The sequence below is a fragment of the Myodes glareolus genome, chromosome 12, assembly GCF_982192425.1.
Source record: "Myodes glareolus chromosome 12, mMyoGla1.1, whole genome shotgun sequence".
Lineage (NCBI taxonomy): Eukaryota > Metazoa > Chordata > Mammalia > Rodentia > Cricetidae > Myodes > Myodes glareolus.
The window spans coordinates 3,612,552-3,626,422 of record NC_142037.1 but is presented as its reverse complement, the minus strand read 5'-3'; the positions used below and the strand labels follow the sequence as shown (position 1 = coordinate 3,626,422).

Sequence of the window (13,871 nt, the reverse complement as noted above, 5' to 3'; positions counted from 1 at the left end):
GTCTTACTATTTAATTAATGCCTATTATCTGTCTGCCAGTAAATACTCATATCAGCTCCCAACAAAGCCACCTGTGTCTCACAACTATTATTACAAGTGATGTTTTATAGTATTTATACTGTCTTCTCTGATACCCAGACTCTAATGTGACTTCCACAGACGCACGGGTTAAAGTAAGAGCGTTACAAGGAAGGGCACTTTTTAAGACACCTTATACCTCTCATCCTTTAATGAGGCAGTGGGATGTCACCTGCTTCCTTCTCAGCTTTTCTAGAGCTCGCTTCATATCTGTATTTCTCAGCGTGTAGATAAGAGGGTTCAGCATAGGTGTGATCACTGTGTAAAACACAGAGACTACTTTATCCACAGAGAAGGTGCAAAATGGCCTCAAGTAGATGAATACGCAGGGAACAAAGATCAAGCTGACCACCGTCAGGTGAGAAGCACAGGTAGACAGAGCCTTGCTCTGCCCCCGATGGAGGTGAGTTCTCAGAGTGAGTAGGATGAGAGCATAGGAAAAGAGCAGGACCAAGAAGCAGACAAGAGACAATATGCCACTGTTAAAGACCATCAGCACCTCAACCAAGTAAGTATCTATGCAGGCCAGCTTAATAACCTGAGGGACATCACAATAGAAGTTGTCCAGTTCATTGGGACCACAGAAAGGCAGTTGGATGACAATAATGAGCTGTGTGATAGAGTGGATAAAACCTCCACACCAGCAGGCAAACACCAGCTGAAGACGCAAGTGGTTATTCATGACCGCTAGGTAGTGCAGAGGGTTGCATATGGCAACATACCTATCATAGGCCATTACAGTCAGCAGAAACATCTCGCTGGCTCCCAGAAAGTGAAGGAAGATCTGGGTCAGGCATCCCGAAAAGGATATTGTCTTCTCCTTCTGTAGGAAGTCTCCTAGCATTTTTGGTACAGCAACACAGCTCAGACATAGGTCAATGAAGGACAGGTGACTTAGGAAGTAGTACATGGGTGACTGGAGCAGACGAGCATCAGCCTGCACCACCATCACTATCAAAAGGTTTCCCAGGATAATAACAGCAAAAATCAATAAGAATGCAAAGAAGAGAAATAACTGTAGCTCCCAGGAAGATGACAGACCCAGAAGAACAAATCGTGACACCTCAGAGCTGTTTTCATTTTTCTTCAAGCCAAGAATATTGAACGACCTAGTGTAAGAAAAATTGAACTGGATTAAGCTAATTAAATTAGGCAAATAGAAAAATTATGAGAAAGATCTTCTTGCACATCTGTATGTACACTGTGAAGCAGATGTCAATCACATTAAACTGAGAAGAGAATGCTTCATGAATAAGGAACTGTTTTGCTCTACAAAGACGCAGACATTCTCCCCTACCTCTCACCCTCCTTACCCCCCCCCCAACAGAATTATTCCATAGATAGGGAAGCAGAAGCTCTGTAACTGGAGGAGACAATGTTCTGTCTAAAATCAGCTCTGGGAAAATACAAAATAAGACAAGATTAGTACTTTCTTTTTGTGATATATAGGCTTTCATACTTTAAAAAAGTATTACATTTAACTTATTTATTTTGTATGGGTATGTACATGAATATATGTGGGTACATGTGCACTGTGGAATACATGTGAAGGTCAAAGGGTAACTTTTGGAAGTCCTGTCTCTCTACCACATGGGCCACAGTGATGTCACCCAGGCATGGCAACTGTCACTTTTACCTGCTTAGCGATCACACTGATCCAAGTTTTGTATTTTCTTATTCCTACTAATCCATTCAATATTGTGGTTCTTTTGAGAAATTCAAAGAATTTGTTTAATAAAATCATTTATACTAGATACAAAAAATTGATACTGAATATGTGGAAAGGTATCTGAATTTCTAAAAGAAAAACCTCTAATAACAAGAAATCCTTCTTCAAAATATTTTATTAATAATAAGCATATGTGAGGAGGATTTGGGGCTGCCATAGCTTTCTACGCTGTGACTGTCCTCTCCACTATAGACAAGTCAAAGTTCATCCAACTCTATAGTTTAAACTAGAAAATAGAACAAAGGAAAAATACAAAATGAGAAATATTTGCTTTCATGTGTAGAGACTCTTGAGCTGTGCTATACTGGGATTCCTCATTCTTCTTTTCCTATATCAAGAGTGAAAATTTTCTTCCCTCTTGATGGTTTCTGTTGTTTTATGTGCTTTATGAGGTGGGAGTCTAAAATGTTTAGTTAATAGGATTAAGTGTTTATTATAACTATAAAATAATTTCTAACATAGTATTGTATATACTCCAAAAAATCTATAAAGAACACATATAATAAATAAATATGCATATAATATAAACATGTACATGTAAATCTCTAACATATGTGTATGTATATATATATATATATGTATGTATTCAAATTTATGGGTTGATGAGATGGTTGCTGCCAAGCCCAATAAGTAGAATCAATCCCAGGACCTACATGGTGGAAGGAAAGAATTAACTCCAACAAATTGTCATCTGAACTCTGTACATGTGCCACATATACCCACCCCTGCATAGACACACATTCACACACAAAATAAATTAAAACTGTAATTTACATTTTTATACTGAAGAATTTTCTGAAGTTTGCTTCCTATAGGAAGATGTAATTAATATATTGCTTTTTATTTCAAAAGTACAGGTCTACAGAGAGATAACCTTGTATTAAAATAAGTAAGATTAAAATTAAACCATAAGGGTATATTAAATAAGAAAGTATTAAAGCCTGCATGACTACAAGCCATTTTAAATTTTAGTTAATGATCTACTTTTCTAAAGTAATGTCTAATCTTAAGGAATTTCAATGTTATTCATATTTAGATTGTTTCTAAGTTTTATTGCAATAATATTTGGCTAAGAATGCTTTCAAACTTTTGTCGTTAAAAAGATATAATAATATCTTTTGTGTTTGATAATTTGAGTTATTGTTAAAGTATGGACAGGACAGTGGTTGCTATAGATTGGTTTTTTGATGATTCAAGTCATGCATTGCCTTCAGATAATTTAAAACATAACAATGCTCAGTTTACATTCAATATGTAATAAAATTAGTCTGTTTTCTATTATCTTGCAGCTTCTATGTTTCTAAAAATCTCTAATCACAGAAAGGCGATGAGCCTCTGAATGTTCTATGAAAGATACCATCCTTTAACATGAATGAACTCCTACCAATAGATCACCTTCCACCACGACATACTTTATTTTGCCAATAACAGAGCATAATAAAATTTCCTAAAAAATTAAAACTGTACTCTCCATATGGTCCTATAACTCCGCTCTCTGGGTATGTATCAGAAAGAAATGAAATCAGAATCTGAAGAGATTTCTGATCATCCAGATTAACTGCAGCATCATTAATAAGGGACAGAGAATGAGAATATTCAATCACCCCATCAACTGATAGATGGATAGACATGTACGCAACAGCACAGTGTTTAAAAAAAGATGAAATTCTGTCATTTGCAACACCATAGATAGAACTGGTGAAAATTATGTAAGTGAAATAAGTCAGGCAAGAAAAATGATCCTGGTCTTACCCACATATGGAGTCTACAAGACTGAGCTCATAAAAGTTGAAACAATGCTGATTGGGAGAGGTCAAGTGGAGATGTTATGCATGATAGAGAAAGATTGATCTGATTACTGAGTACCTAGCTGTAATTAGATAAAAGAAAGCTTTGGTATGCAACAAACAATATGGAAGTCTCCTTCATAAAGCCAGAAGGGATGGTGAACATTTTCACACTAAAACAAATGTTCTAGAATATTGTTAGAATTCACCTTATCCGAATTACACAGTGCACACATGTATCAAAGCATCATGCTTCCTGATTAATATTTATGGTTTACATGATTTGTTTATAAGTTAAAAGTCAATGTGATTTCAAAGTCTTCCTTCCTAAATTCTACAGAAGTGGGCAAATAAACATTTCAGCTTCATCATCCCATTCCAGCCTGTCAGCCCACACTTTATGCTGCACACCCCAGGAATAAGAGGAATTTTCAGAAGCCAGCAGCATGTGTCTACATTTACACATATCACAGAATGAAAACTTCTAGTAGCAAATGTGTGTTTGGGGAAGGACCCCACTGCACAAAGGAAAAAAGAAAAAGAAGCTCTACAAATGATCCAGGTACTTACTAAGAGCTGGGCAACTGGTCTCTGATCTTTCTAAACACAGATCTAAGGGCTGGAGAGAAGGCTCAGCAGTTAAGGGCACCTGCTTCTCTTCTAGAGGAACAGCATTCACTCCCCAGCACCCACATGGTGGCTAACAACCATCCGTCACTCCCTCTTCAGAAGATCCAACACCCTCTTCTGGATTCCATGGATCCCAAAATTTGTTTTCTTAGATTAAAATGATAAATACCAGAGCATATAGATTAAAAGAATAAAACAAAAAAAGCATGTTAAGAGCATCAAAACAGAAAGGAGACCAGGCTGGTGAGTGTGGTTTGCATAAATATTTGTTTGATGGACTTACATCATTCATTGCTTACGAGGAACGATGTGCTTTGGTGAAAATAATGTGGTGTCTGGCTGCTCACCACACCTGTGGTGGAGAACACAGTCATTTTCAGATGACCAGCCCAGTAGCCAAGACTGTGTCATAACAACTTCCTTAAAAAGCCAGTCTCTAGTTAAATGAAGGCTGTGTGAATTAGAAGCATTCCTGTCTCTAGGGCTCTGGCTCTGTATGAGAGTCTCATGGTCATTATGTCACTGCTCACACTAATGAGCCCTGAGATTCCCTGGGCTGTTGTTGTGTGAGGTGCCTGCATCTCAGTTCTTGGTAGGAAACTGACCTGCAATCTCTGGGCTCCAAAACTCGCAGGCCGGAGGCATAAACCAGCCCAATTTTTTAAAATTTAGTTTGAATTGATTAATTTGGAGCTTTATCTGCCAACCAATTTCTATGTCTCAGTCTCTGCCTGAATGAAACGCCTGCCTGTTTATAAGTCAGCAATATTCCTGAAGAGATAGAAGTTGAAGTATTAGCACCAAGCTACCTGGAAACTGTAGAAGGAACACATCCTTCATAATGTTACAGATCTAGATGCATAGCTGAGTGTCTGGCAACACCTCAGGCAGCTTACCTATGGTCATACACATATTTATCTAGAAGAAACAGTCATTATTTTTAGTGAGTGACAATTTTAATAAGCTGCTTTCCTCAAGGTATAATTTTTACATTTTTAGTTAGAATAGCAATTTATCACATCACATTTCTCCTCCCAGCCCCTTCCAGATCCCCTTCCTCGAATCCCTCCCAAGTCATCAGCAAACTCTCAAATTGATATTTTCTTTTTCTTTGATCATTACTGGCATGTAAATATAAAGTATATATAATTATCAATATAGAAGTATATGTATAATTGTCAATATAAAAGTGTAATTTTAACAATAAAATATACAATTCTCAAATTAAGGAACATTAAACACTCTTTTTAATCTGCGTGACTGTGAATGGTATACAGAAGATTAGTAAGGCCAGATCAAGTAAGATAAAAATGTTACTTTAAATAACCAGAAGATAAATAGAACAATGAAATTAAAAATAAAGTAGATTTTAGTTAGTACCATGAAGAGAAATGTAATTTTGGCTCTTTTCTACCACACATAAAGAAAATTAACAAAATATAAACAGCCTCCAAGAATTCTATTTCACAATATTTATTCATTGCACTTAAATTGTATTTGCCCCTAGTTATATATATACATATATATGTATGTATATATAGCATACACATGTATGTATGTATAGCAAGCACACAGAATAAAGCAAATTTTATTGCCATTAATATAGCAAAGAGCATTCAGTCACTAGTGAGGTCTGAGTCATAACATGTCTGAGGTCACACAGTAGTTCAGGAGAACATCTCAATCCTTTTTTCATTTCTCCACTCCCTGGGCACCAAAGATTGGTATTTAGGCAGTTTGGGGGATTTTTCCAGGACTGCTTCTGGCATGCTGTTCAAACATTGTCCAGATATATCACTTTGATGAGAGTAAGTAGAAGTCTAGTCTTGTAATAATATCTTAAAATAAAAGTTATTGACATAGAGTTAGCATGAAAAACATATTTAGCATATTTTACTTTCTTTCTTCTACAGAGTTGTAGTTAGTTCTAAGAATCAAGGAACCTACCACTGATTTTCATGTTAAAACAAGTGCAGGAGGTACAGTATGGCATCAAGAAGGTGCTTTCTCATCCCATCAGCTTGAAGCTTCCTCTTCAAGTTCAATGAGAAAGACCTACAAGCGGGAAGATGTGAGTTCTTCCCTACCTCTGAAAGTCAGGTACCATTGGACTCCTATAATAGTCCATCAGCATAGGTTCCAGAGCACATTTAGGAAAATATATTATTGTTGCTCCTAGGGACACATAAGTCTGTGGCTTGTCACCAGGCATTATTAAGTCATTGGCTGTCTTCTGTTTCTAGAGAGAAAATTAACAATCACGTTTTTCTATAAGTGGTGTTTTGTGAATGCTTGACGGGAACAGAGATAGAAAACTAACACAAGAAGAACTGTTTTCTAAGAGTGCAGGGAATATAATCTAAGAAAAAATACATTTTTCTCTTTAGACTTGTACAATTCAACAGTTGCAGCTAAAATTTTCTGTAGTTTCACTTTCTTCCACATTATGTCACAATGAAATTTTTTTACTTCAAATAAATTATTCTTCTGTGGTGCTATTTTGTTTGTGTTTTAGCAAGTAAAGCTTGTCTGAGGATCGGGTGCAGAGCTAAACCACTAGGGCCAGGGAATGGTGGCGCACACCTCTAATCCCAGATGTTGGGAAACAGAGGCATAGGGATCTCCACTAGTTCAGAGTCAATCATCCTGGGCTACATGAAATTGAATCTGTCTAAAAAAGAAACAGAGTTCACATAAAGATGATCCCAGAACTTGGGATCTGCACCTTTAATCCCAGCTCAAGGGAGGTAGAGACAGGAATAATATGGCGGGGCAGAGAGAGGAATATAAAAACGGGAGGAGATAAGAGCTCGGTGCAGTCTGGGAATTGTCCTTGTAGCCTGATGATGCAGTCTGAGGAGACAGTCTGAGAACAAGATCTCCCCTTCAATCTGAGCATTGGTTGAGGCAAAGGTCTCGCTAGTGTCTGGCCACACTGCTTCTCTGATATTTCAACTTTCACTTCTAATTATTTATTAAGACTAATTAGAATGTGTGCTACATTCTTCTTTGATTTTAACAAATAAAAAAATCTTTCATTATTTTGTAAACATGTTGTATTACTTGATGTCAATTACATCTTTGAACTGAATTAATCATTACCTTTACTTACAAGCATTGGAAGATAGATCTTTGATATTTGAGAGTTTTCTGTCACTCATAAGTATCTCAGCATAGGAGGAATAGCACATGTTTAACCAGCACCTACAGTCATATATATTCCCCTTAAACTTTTGAGAAAAAGCAAATTTAAATAACTTTGATTGACCAAATGGAAGCAACATTTTACCAATGGTTAATTCTTTTAATCATTAATTCAGTGGTTAATTCCTTTGACAGATATAAAAATAGGCAAGTTAAAAATTATACTCTTGGTTTCAATAGCCTGCCTGCAGCAAGGTAGGCCTTTTGTCTGAGAGGTCCCTGGCCAACAAGGGAACCTGATCCTATACAAGAAGATCCATCAGAGAGCATTTGAAGGAACAGATGGGCAGGCAGCAATGTAAGAATTCCTCCAACAATCTGAAAAGCAGTATGAAAACACCAGAACCCACCAAACTTACAACAGGAGGACTTGAACACCCTAATCCAGAAGAAGTAGAAAAAATTAACATTATGAAAGTGATAGAGTTCATTAAACAAGATGTAAAAAACTCCCTTAAAGAAATGGATGGGAAGAATAACAAAAAGTTTAAAGAAGTGAGTAAATCCGTAAAAGATACCTTAGGAAACCAAGAAAAAACAATCAAACAGATAATGGAAACAGTTCAAGACTTGAAAACTGAAATGGAGGCAATGAAGAAAACATAAACTGAGGGCCGACTGGATATGGAAAATCTAGGTAAACTATCAGAGACAACAGAGACAAGCATAACCAAGAGAATACAAGAGATAAAAGAAAGAATCTCAGATTATGAAGACACCATAGAGAAAATAAACACGCTGATCAAGGAAAACAGCAAATCCAACCAATTCTCATCACAAAACATTCGGGAAATCTGGGACACAATAAAAAGACCAAACCTAAGAATACTAGGGGTAGTAGAAGGAAAAGAATTACAGCTCAACGGCCCAAAAAATATATTCAACAAAATTATAGAAGAAAACTTTCCTAACCTAAAGAAAGATATTTCTATGAAGGTCCAAGAAGCATACAGAACACCAAATAGACTGGATCAAAAAAAAATTCCCTTGCAATATAATAATCAAAACACAAAATATACAGAATAAGGAAAGAATATTAAGCGCTGCAAAGGAAAAAGGTCAAGTAACTTATAAAGATAAACCTATCAGATTTACACCTGACTTCTCTATGGAAACCATGAAAGCCAAAAGGTCCTGGATAGATGTACTGCAGAAACTAAGAGACCATGGATGCAAGTCCAGACTACCATACTCAGTCAAGCTTTCATTCACTATCAATGGAGAAAACAAAATATTCCAAGATAAAAATAAATTTAAACAATACATAGCCACAAATCCAGACTTACAGAAAGTAATAGAAAAAAATCACAACCCAAGGAATCCAACAATGTCCACAATAACTCAGACATCTAGCGATCCTTCACCAGCACAACTCAAAGAAGGGAATCACACAAACTCTACTAACACACACACACACACACACACACACACACAAATAACCAGAGTTAACAACCTCTGGTCATTAATATCACTTAATATTAATGGACTCAACTCACCTATAAAAAGGCACAGGCCAAGGGATTGGATACAATAACAGGATCCAACATTCTGCTGCTTACAAGAAACACACCTCACCCACAAAGACACACATCTACTCAGAGTAAAGAGTTAGGAAAAGGTTTATCAAGTAAATGGACCTAAGAAACAAGCGGGTGTGGCCATACCAATTTCTAACAAAATTGACTTCAAACTAAAATCAATTAGAAGAGATGGAGATGAACATTTTATACTCATAACAGGAACAATTCATTAGGATGAAGTCCCAATCCTGAATATCTATGCCCCTAATATAAAAACACCCATGTATGTAAAAGAAACATTACTAGAACTCAAGGCAGTCATCAAACCACACACACTAATAGTAGGAGACTTCAACACTCCTCTCTAACCAATGGACAGGTCAATCAGACAGAAACCTAACAGAGAAATAAGAGAATTAATGGAGGTAATGAATCAAATGGACTTAACAGACATCTATAGAACACTCCATGCAAATAGGAAAGAATATACCTTTTTCTCTGCAGCTCATGGAACCTTCTCAAAAATTGACCACATACTCGGTAACAAAGCAAACTTCCACACATACAAAAAAAAATATTAATAACCTCCTGTGTCTTATCAGATCATCATGGAATAAAGTTAGAATTTAACAATAATTCTACCCCCAGAAAGCCTACAAACTCATGGAAGCTGAACAGTCAACTACTGAACAACCCCTGGGTCAAGGAAGAAATAAAGAAAGAAATTAAAGTCTTCCTTGAATTCAGCAAAAATAAAGACACAACATACTCAAACCTATGGGACACTATGAAAGCAGTGCTAAGAGGAAAGTTCATAGATCTAAGTGCCCACATTAAAAAAAATGGAGAAAGCTCACATTAGAGACTTAACAGCACAGCTGAAAGCTCTAGAAAAATAAAGAAGAAGCAGATTCACCCAGGAGGAGTAGAAGACTGGAAATAATCAAACTGAGGGCTGAAATCAACAAAATAGAAACACAGAAAACAATCCAAAGAATCAATGAAACAAAAAGTTGGTTCTTTGAGAGTGTCAAAAAGATTGACAAACCTTTATCCAAACTAATCAAAAGACAGAGAGAGAACATGCAAATTAACAAGATCAGAAATGAAAAGGGGGACATAACAGACACGGAGAAAATTCAGAGAATCATTAGGTCTTACTACAAAAGCTTATATGCCACAAAGTTGGAAAATGTGAAAGAAATGGACTTGTTTTTAGTTAAGTACTATTTACCAAAATTAAATCAAGACCAGGTGAATAATTTAAATAGACCTGTAAGTCGTGAGGAATTAGAAGCTGTCATCAAAAACCTCCCAACCAAAAAAAGCCAAGGACCTGATGGTTCTAACGCAGAATTTTATCAGAACTTCCAAGAAGAGCTGATACCTATACTCATTAATGTGTTCCCCATAATAGAAACCGAAGAGTCATTGCCAAACTCTTTTTATGAAGCTACAGTCACCCTGATTCCAAAACCATACAAATACCCAACCAAGAAAGTGAATTACAGACCAAATCTCACTCAGGAACATTGATCCAAAAATTCTCAATAAAATTCTGGCAAACAGAATCCAAGAACACACTAAAAAAAATTATCCATTACGATCAAGTAGGCTTCATCCCTGAAATGCAGGGCTGGTTCAACATATGAAAATCTATTAATGTAACCCATCATATAAATAAACGGAAAGAAAAAAACCATATGATCATTTCAATAGATGCAGAAAAAGCATTTTTATGAATTGACAAAATTCAACACCCCTTTATAGCAAAGGTTTTGGAAAGGTTAGGGATACAAGGACCATACCTAAAAATAATAAAAGCAATATATAGCAAGCCAACAGCTAATATCAAATTAAATGGAAAGAAACTCAAAGTCATTCCACTAAAATCAGGAACAAGACAAGGCTGTCCACTCTCACCATATCTCTTCAACATAGTTCTTGAAGTTCTAGCAATTGCAATAAGACGACATAAGGGGATCAAGGGGATTCGAATAAGAAAGGAAGAAGTCAAACTTTCGTTATTTGCAGACGATATGATAGTGTACATTAGTGACCCCCCAAACCCCTACCAAAGAACTCCTACAGCTGATGAATAACTTCAGTGAAATGGCAGGTTACAAGATCAACTCAAAAATATCAGTAGCCCTCCTATACACAAAGTATAGAGAAGCAGAGAGGAAAATCAGAGAAACTTCACCTTTTACGATAGCCACAAATAGCATAAAGTATCTTGGGGTAACTCTAACCAAGGAAGTGAAAGATCTATTTGACAAGAACTTTAAGGCATTGAAGAAAGAAATTGAAGAGGACACCAGAAAATGGGAAGACCTCCCATGCTCTTGGATAGGTAGGATCAACATAGTAAAAATGGCAATTCTGCCAAAGACAATCTATAAATTCAACGCAATCCCCATTAAAATATCAACAAAATTCTTCACAGATATTGAGAGAACAATAATCACCTTCATATGGAAAAACAAAGACCCAGGATAGCCAAAACAATCTTATACAATAAAGGAACTTTTGGAGGCATTACCTTCCCTGACTGCAAACTCTATTACAGAGCTACAGTAATGAAAACAACTTGGTACTGGCATAAAAACAGAGAAGGTGACCAATGGAATCGAATAGACGACCTAGATATTAACCCACAAACCTATGAACACCTGATTTTCAACAAAGGAGCTAAAAGTATACGATGGAAGAAAGGAAGCATGTTCAACAAATGATGTTGGCAGAACTGGATATCAACCTGTAGAAGAATGAAAATAGATCTATATCTATCACCATTCACAAAACTCAAGTCCAAGTGTATTAAAGACATCAATATTAATCAGACCACACTGTACCTGATAGAAGAGAAAGTGGGAAGTAGTCTACAACACATGGGCACAGAAGACTACTTCCTCTGTATAACCCCAGTAGCAAAGACAATAAGGGCAAGATTGAATAAATGGGACCTTCTAAAACTGAAAAACTTCTGTAAAGCAAAGGACGCTGTCATTAAGACAAAAAGGCAACCTACTGATTGGGAGTAGATCTTCACCACCCCCTCATCAGACAAAGGTCTGATCTCCAAAATATATAAAGAACTCAAGAAACTAGACTTTAAAATGATAATTAACCCAATTAAAAAATGGGGCACTGAACTGAACAGAGAATTATCAACTAAAGAAGTTCAAATGGCCAAAAGACACTTAAGGTCATGCTCTGTCTCCTTAGTGATCAGGGAAATGCAAATCAAAACAACTTTGAGATACCATCTTACACCTGTCAGAATGGCTAAAATCAAAAACACCAATGATAGCCTTTGCTGGAGAGGATGTGGAGTAAGGGGAAGACTCATCAATTGCTGGTGGGAATGCAAACTTGTGTAACCACTTTGGAAATCAGTATGGTGGTTTTGCAGGAAATTCGGGATCAACCTACCCCAGGATCCAGCAATACCACTCTTGGGAATTTACCCAAAAGATGCCCTATCATACCACAAAAGCATTTCTTCAACTATGTTCATAGCAGCATTATTTGTAATAACCAGAAACCGGAAACAACCTAGATGCCCCTCAATGGAAGAATGGATATAGAAGGTGTGGAACATATATACATTAGAGTTTTACTCAGCGGTTAAAAAAAAAAAAATGACGTCTTGAATTTTGCATGCAAATGAATGGACATAGAAAACACTTTACTGAGTGAGGTAAGCCAGACCCAAAAAGAGGAATATGGTATGCATTCACTCATAAGTGGATTCTAGCCATAATTAAAGGTCTTTGAGCCTATTATTCGTGATCCTAGAGAAGCTAAATAAGAAGGTGAACCTGAAGAAAATCATGTAGTTATCCTCCTGGAGATTGGAAATAGACAAGAGTCCCAGGTAACCTCGGGTGCATGGGGGGGTGGGAGGGTTGTTGGAAGGGGAGAGGGTTAGAGAGAAGGGAGTAGGGGAGGAATGGGGAAAGCTCGGGGGACTGGGATTGGGGGAGGGAGGAAGGATGGATATGGGATCAGGGAAGAATATATCTCAACTAAGGGAGTCAGTTTAGGGTTTACAAGAGACTTGATTATAAATGGGATCCCAGGTCCAAGGAGAGATCCCCAGATTGTTCTCTGGACAGAGGAGAGGGTGCCTGAACCGGCCTTGGCCCATAACCATACTGATGAAGATTTTGCTTATCACCATAGAACCTTCATCTGGCGATGGATGGAGATAGAGACAGAGACCCACATTGGAACACTGGACTTAACTCCCTAGGTCCAAACGAGAAGCAGAAGGAAAGAGAACGTGAGCAAAGAAGGCAAGATCAGAGGGAACCTTCATCCGACGATGGATGGCGATACAGATGGAGACCCACGTTGGAGCACTGGACTGAGCCCCTCAAGGTCCAAATGAGGAGCAGAAGGAGGAAGAACATGAAAAAGGAAATCAGGACCGCGAGGGGTGCGATCACCCACTGATACAAGGGGACTGATCTAATGAGAGTTCACCAAGGCCTGTTGGACTGGGACTGAACGAGCACATAATCCAACCAGATTCTCTGAATATGGCCAGATTCTCTGAATGTGGCTGGCCCGGAGTCTTTCTGGAAAGACATTGACAATGACACTGGGACTTGTTTCCTCTGCATATACTGGATTTTTTGGGATCCAGTCTGTTTGGATACTCACCTTCCTGGATCTGGAGGGAGGGGGGAGGAACTTGTACTTCCCACAGGGCAGGAAACCCTGACTGCTCTTAGGGATGGAGAGGGAGGAGGAGAGGGAGTGGGGGAAGTGGGAGGGTGTTGGGAGGAGGGGCGGAAATAGAAACTTTTATAATTTAATAAACTTTGGAAAAAAAATAAAACTATTTAAGTATCTTCAAAATCAAATTCATATCACTGTTCCTATAAGTACAGATAAAAAATAACATTCAACAAG

The 13,871-nt window shown here is 37.4% G+C and overlaps 1 protein-coding gene across 1 annotated transcript; it reads right to left on the bottom strand.

Annotated features, from left to right (window-relative positions):
* Positions 1–220: 220 nt before the first annotated feature.
* Positions 221–3,438, bottom strand: LOC125401317 (olfactory receptor 4Q3). Its single transcript, XM_087912340.1, is given in 3 exon segments — positions 221–1,236; positions 1,239–1,279; positions 3,275–3,438. Coding segments are annotated over 3 exon segments (1,221 nt in total).
* Between the last annotated feature and the right edge of the window lie 10,433 nt (positions 3,439–13,871).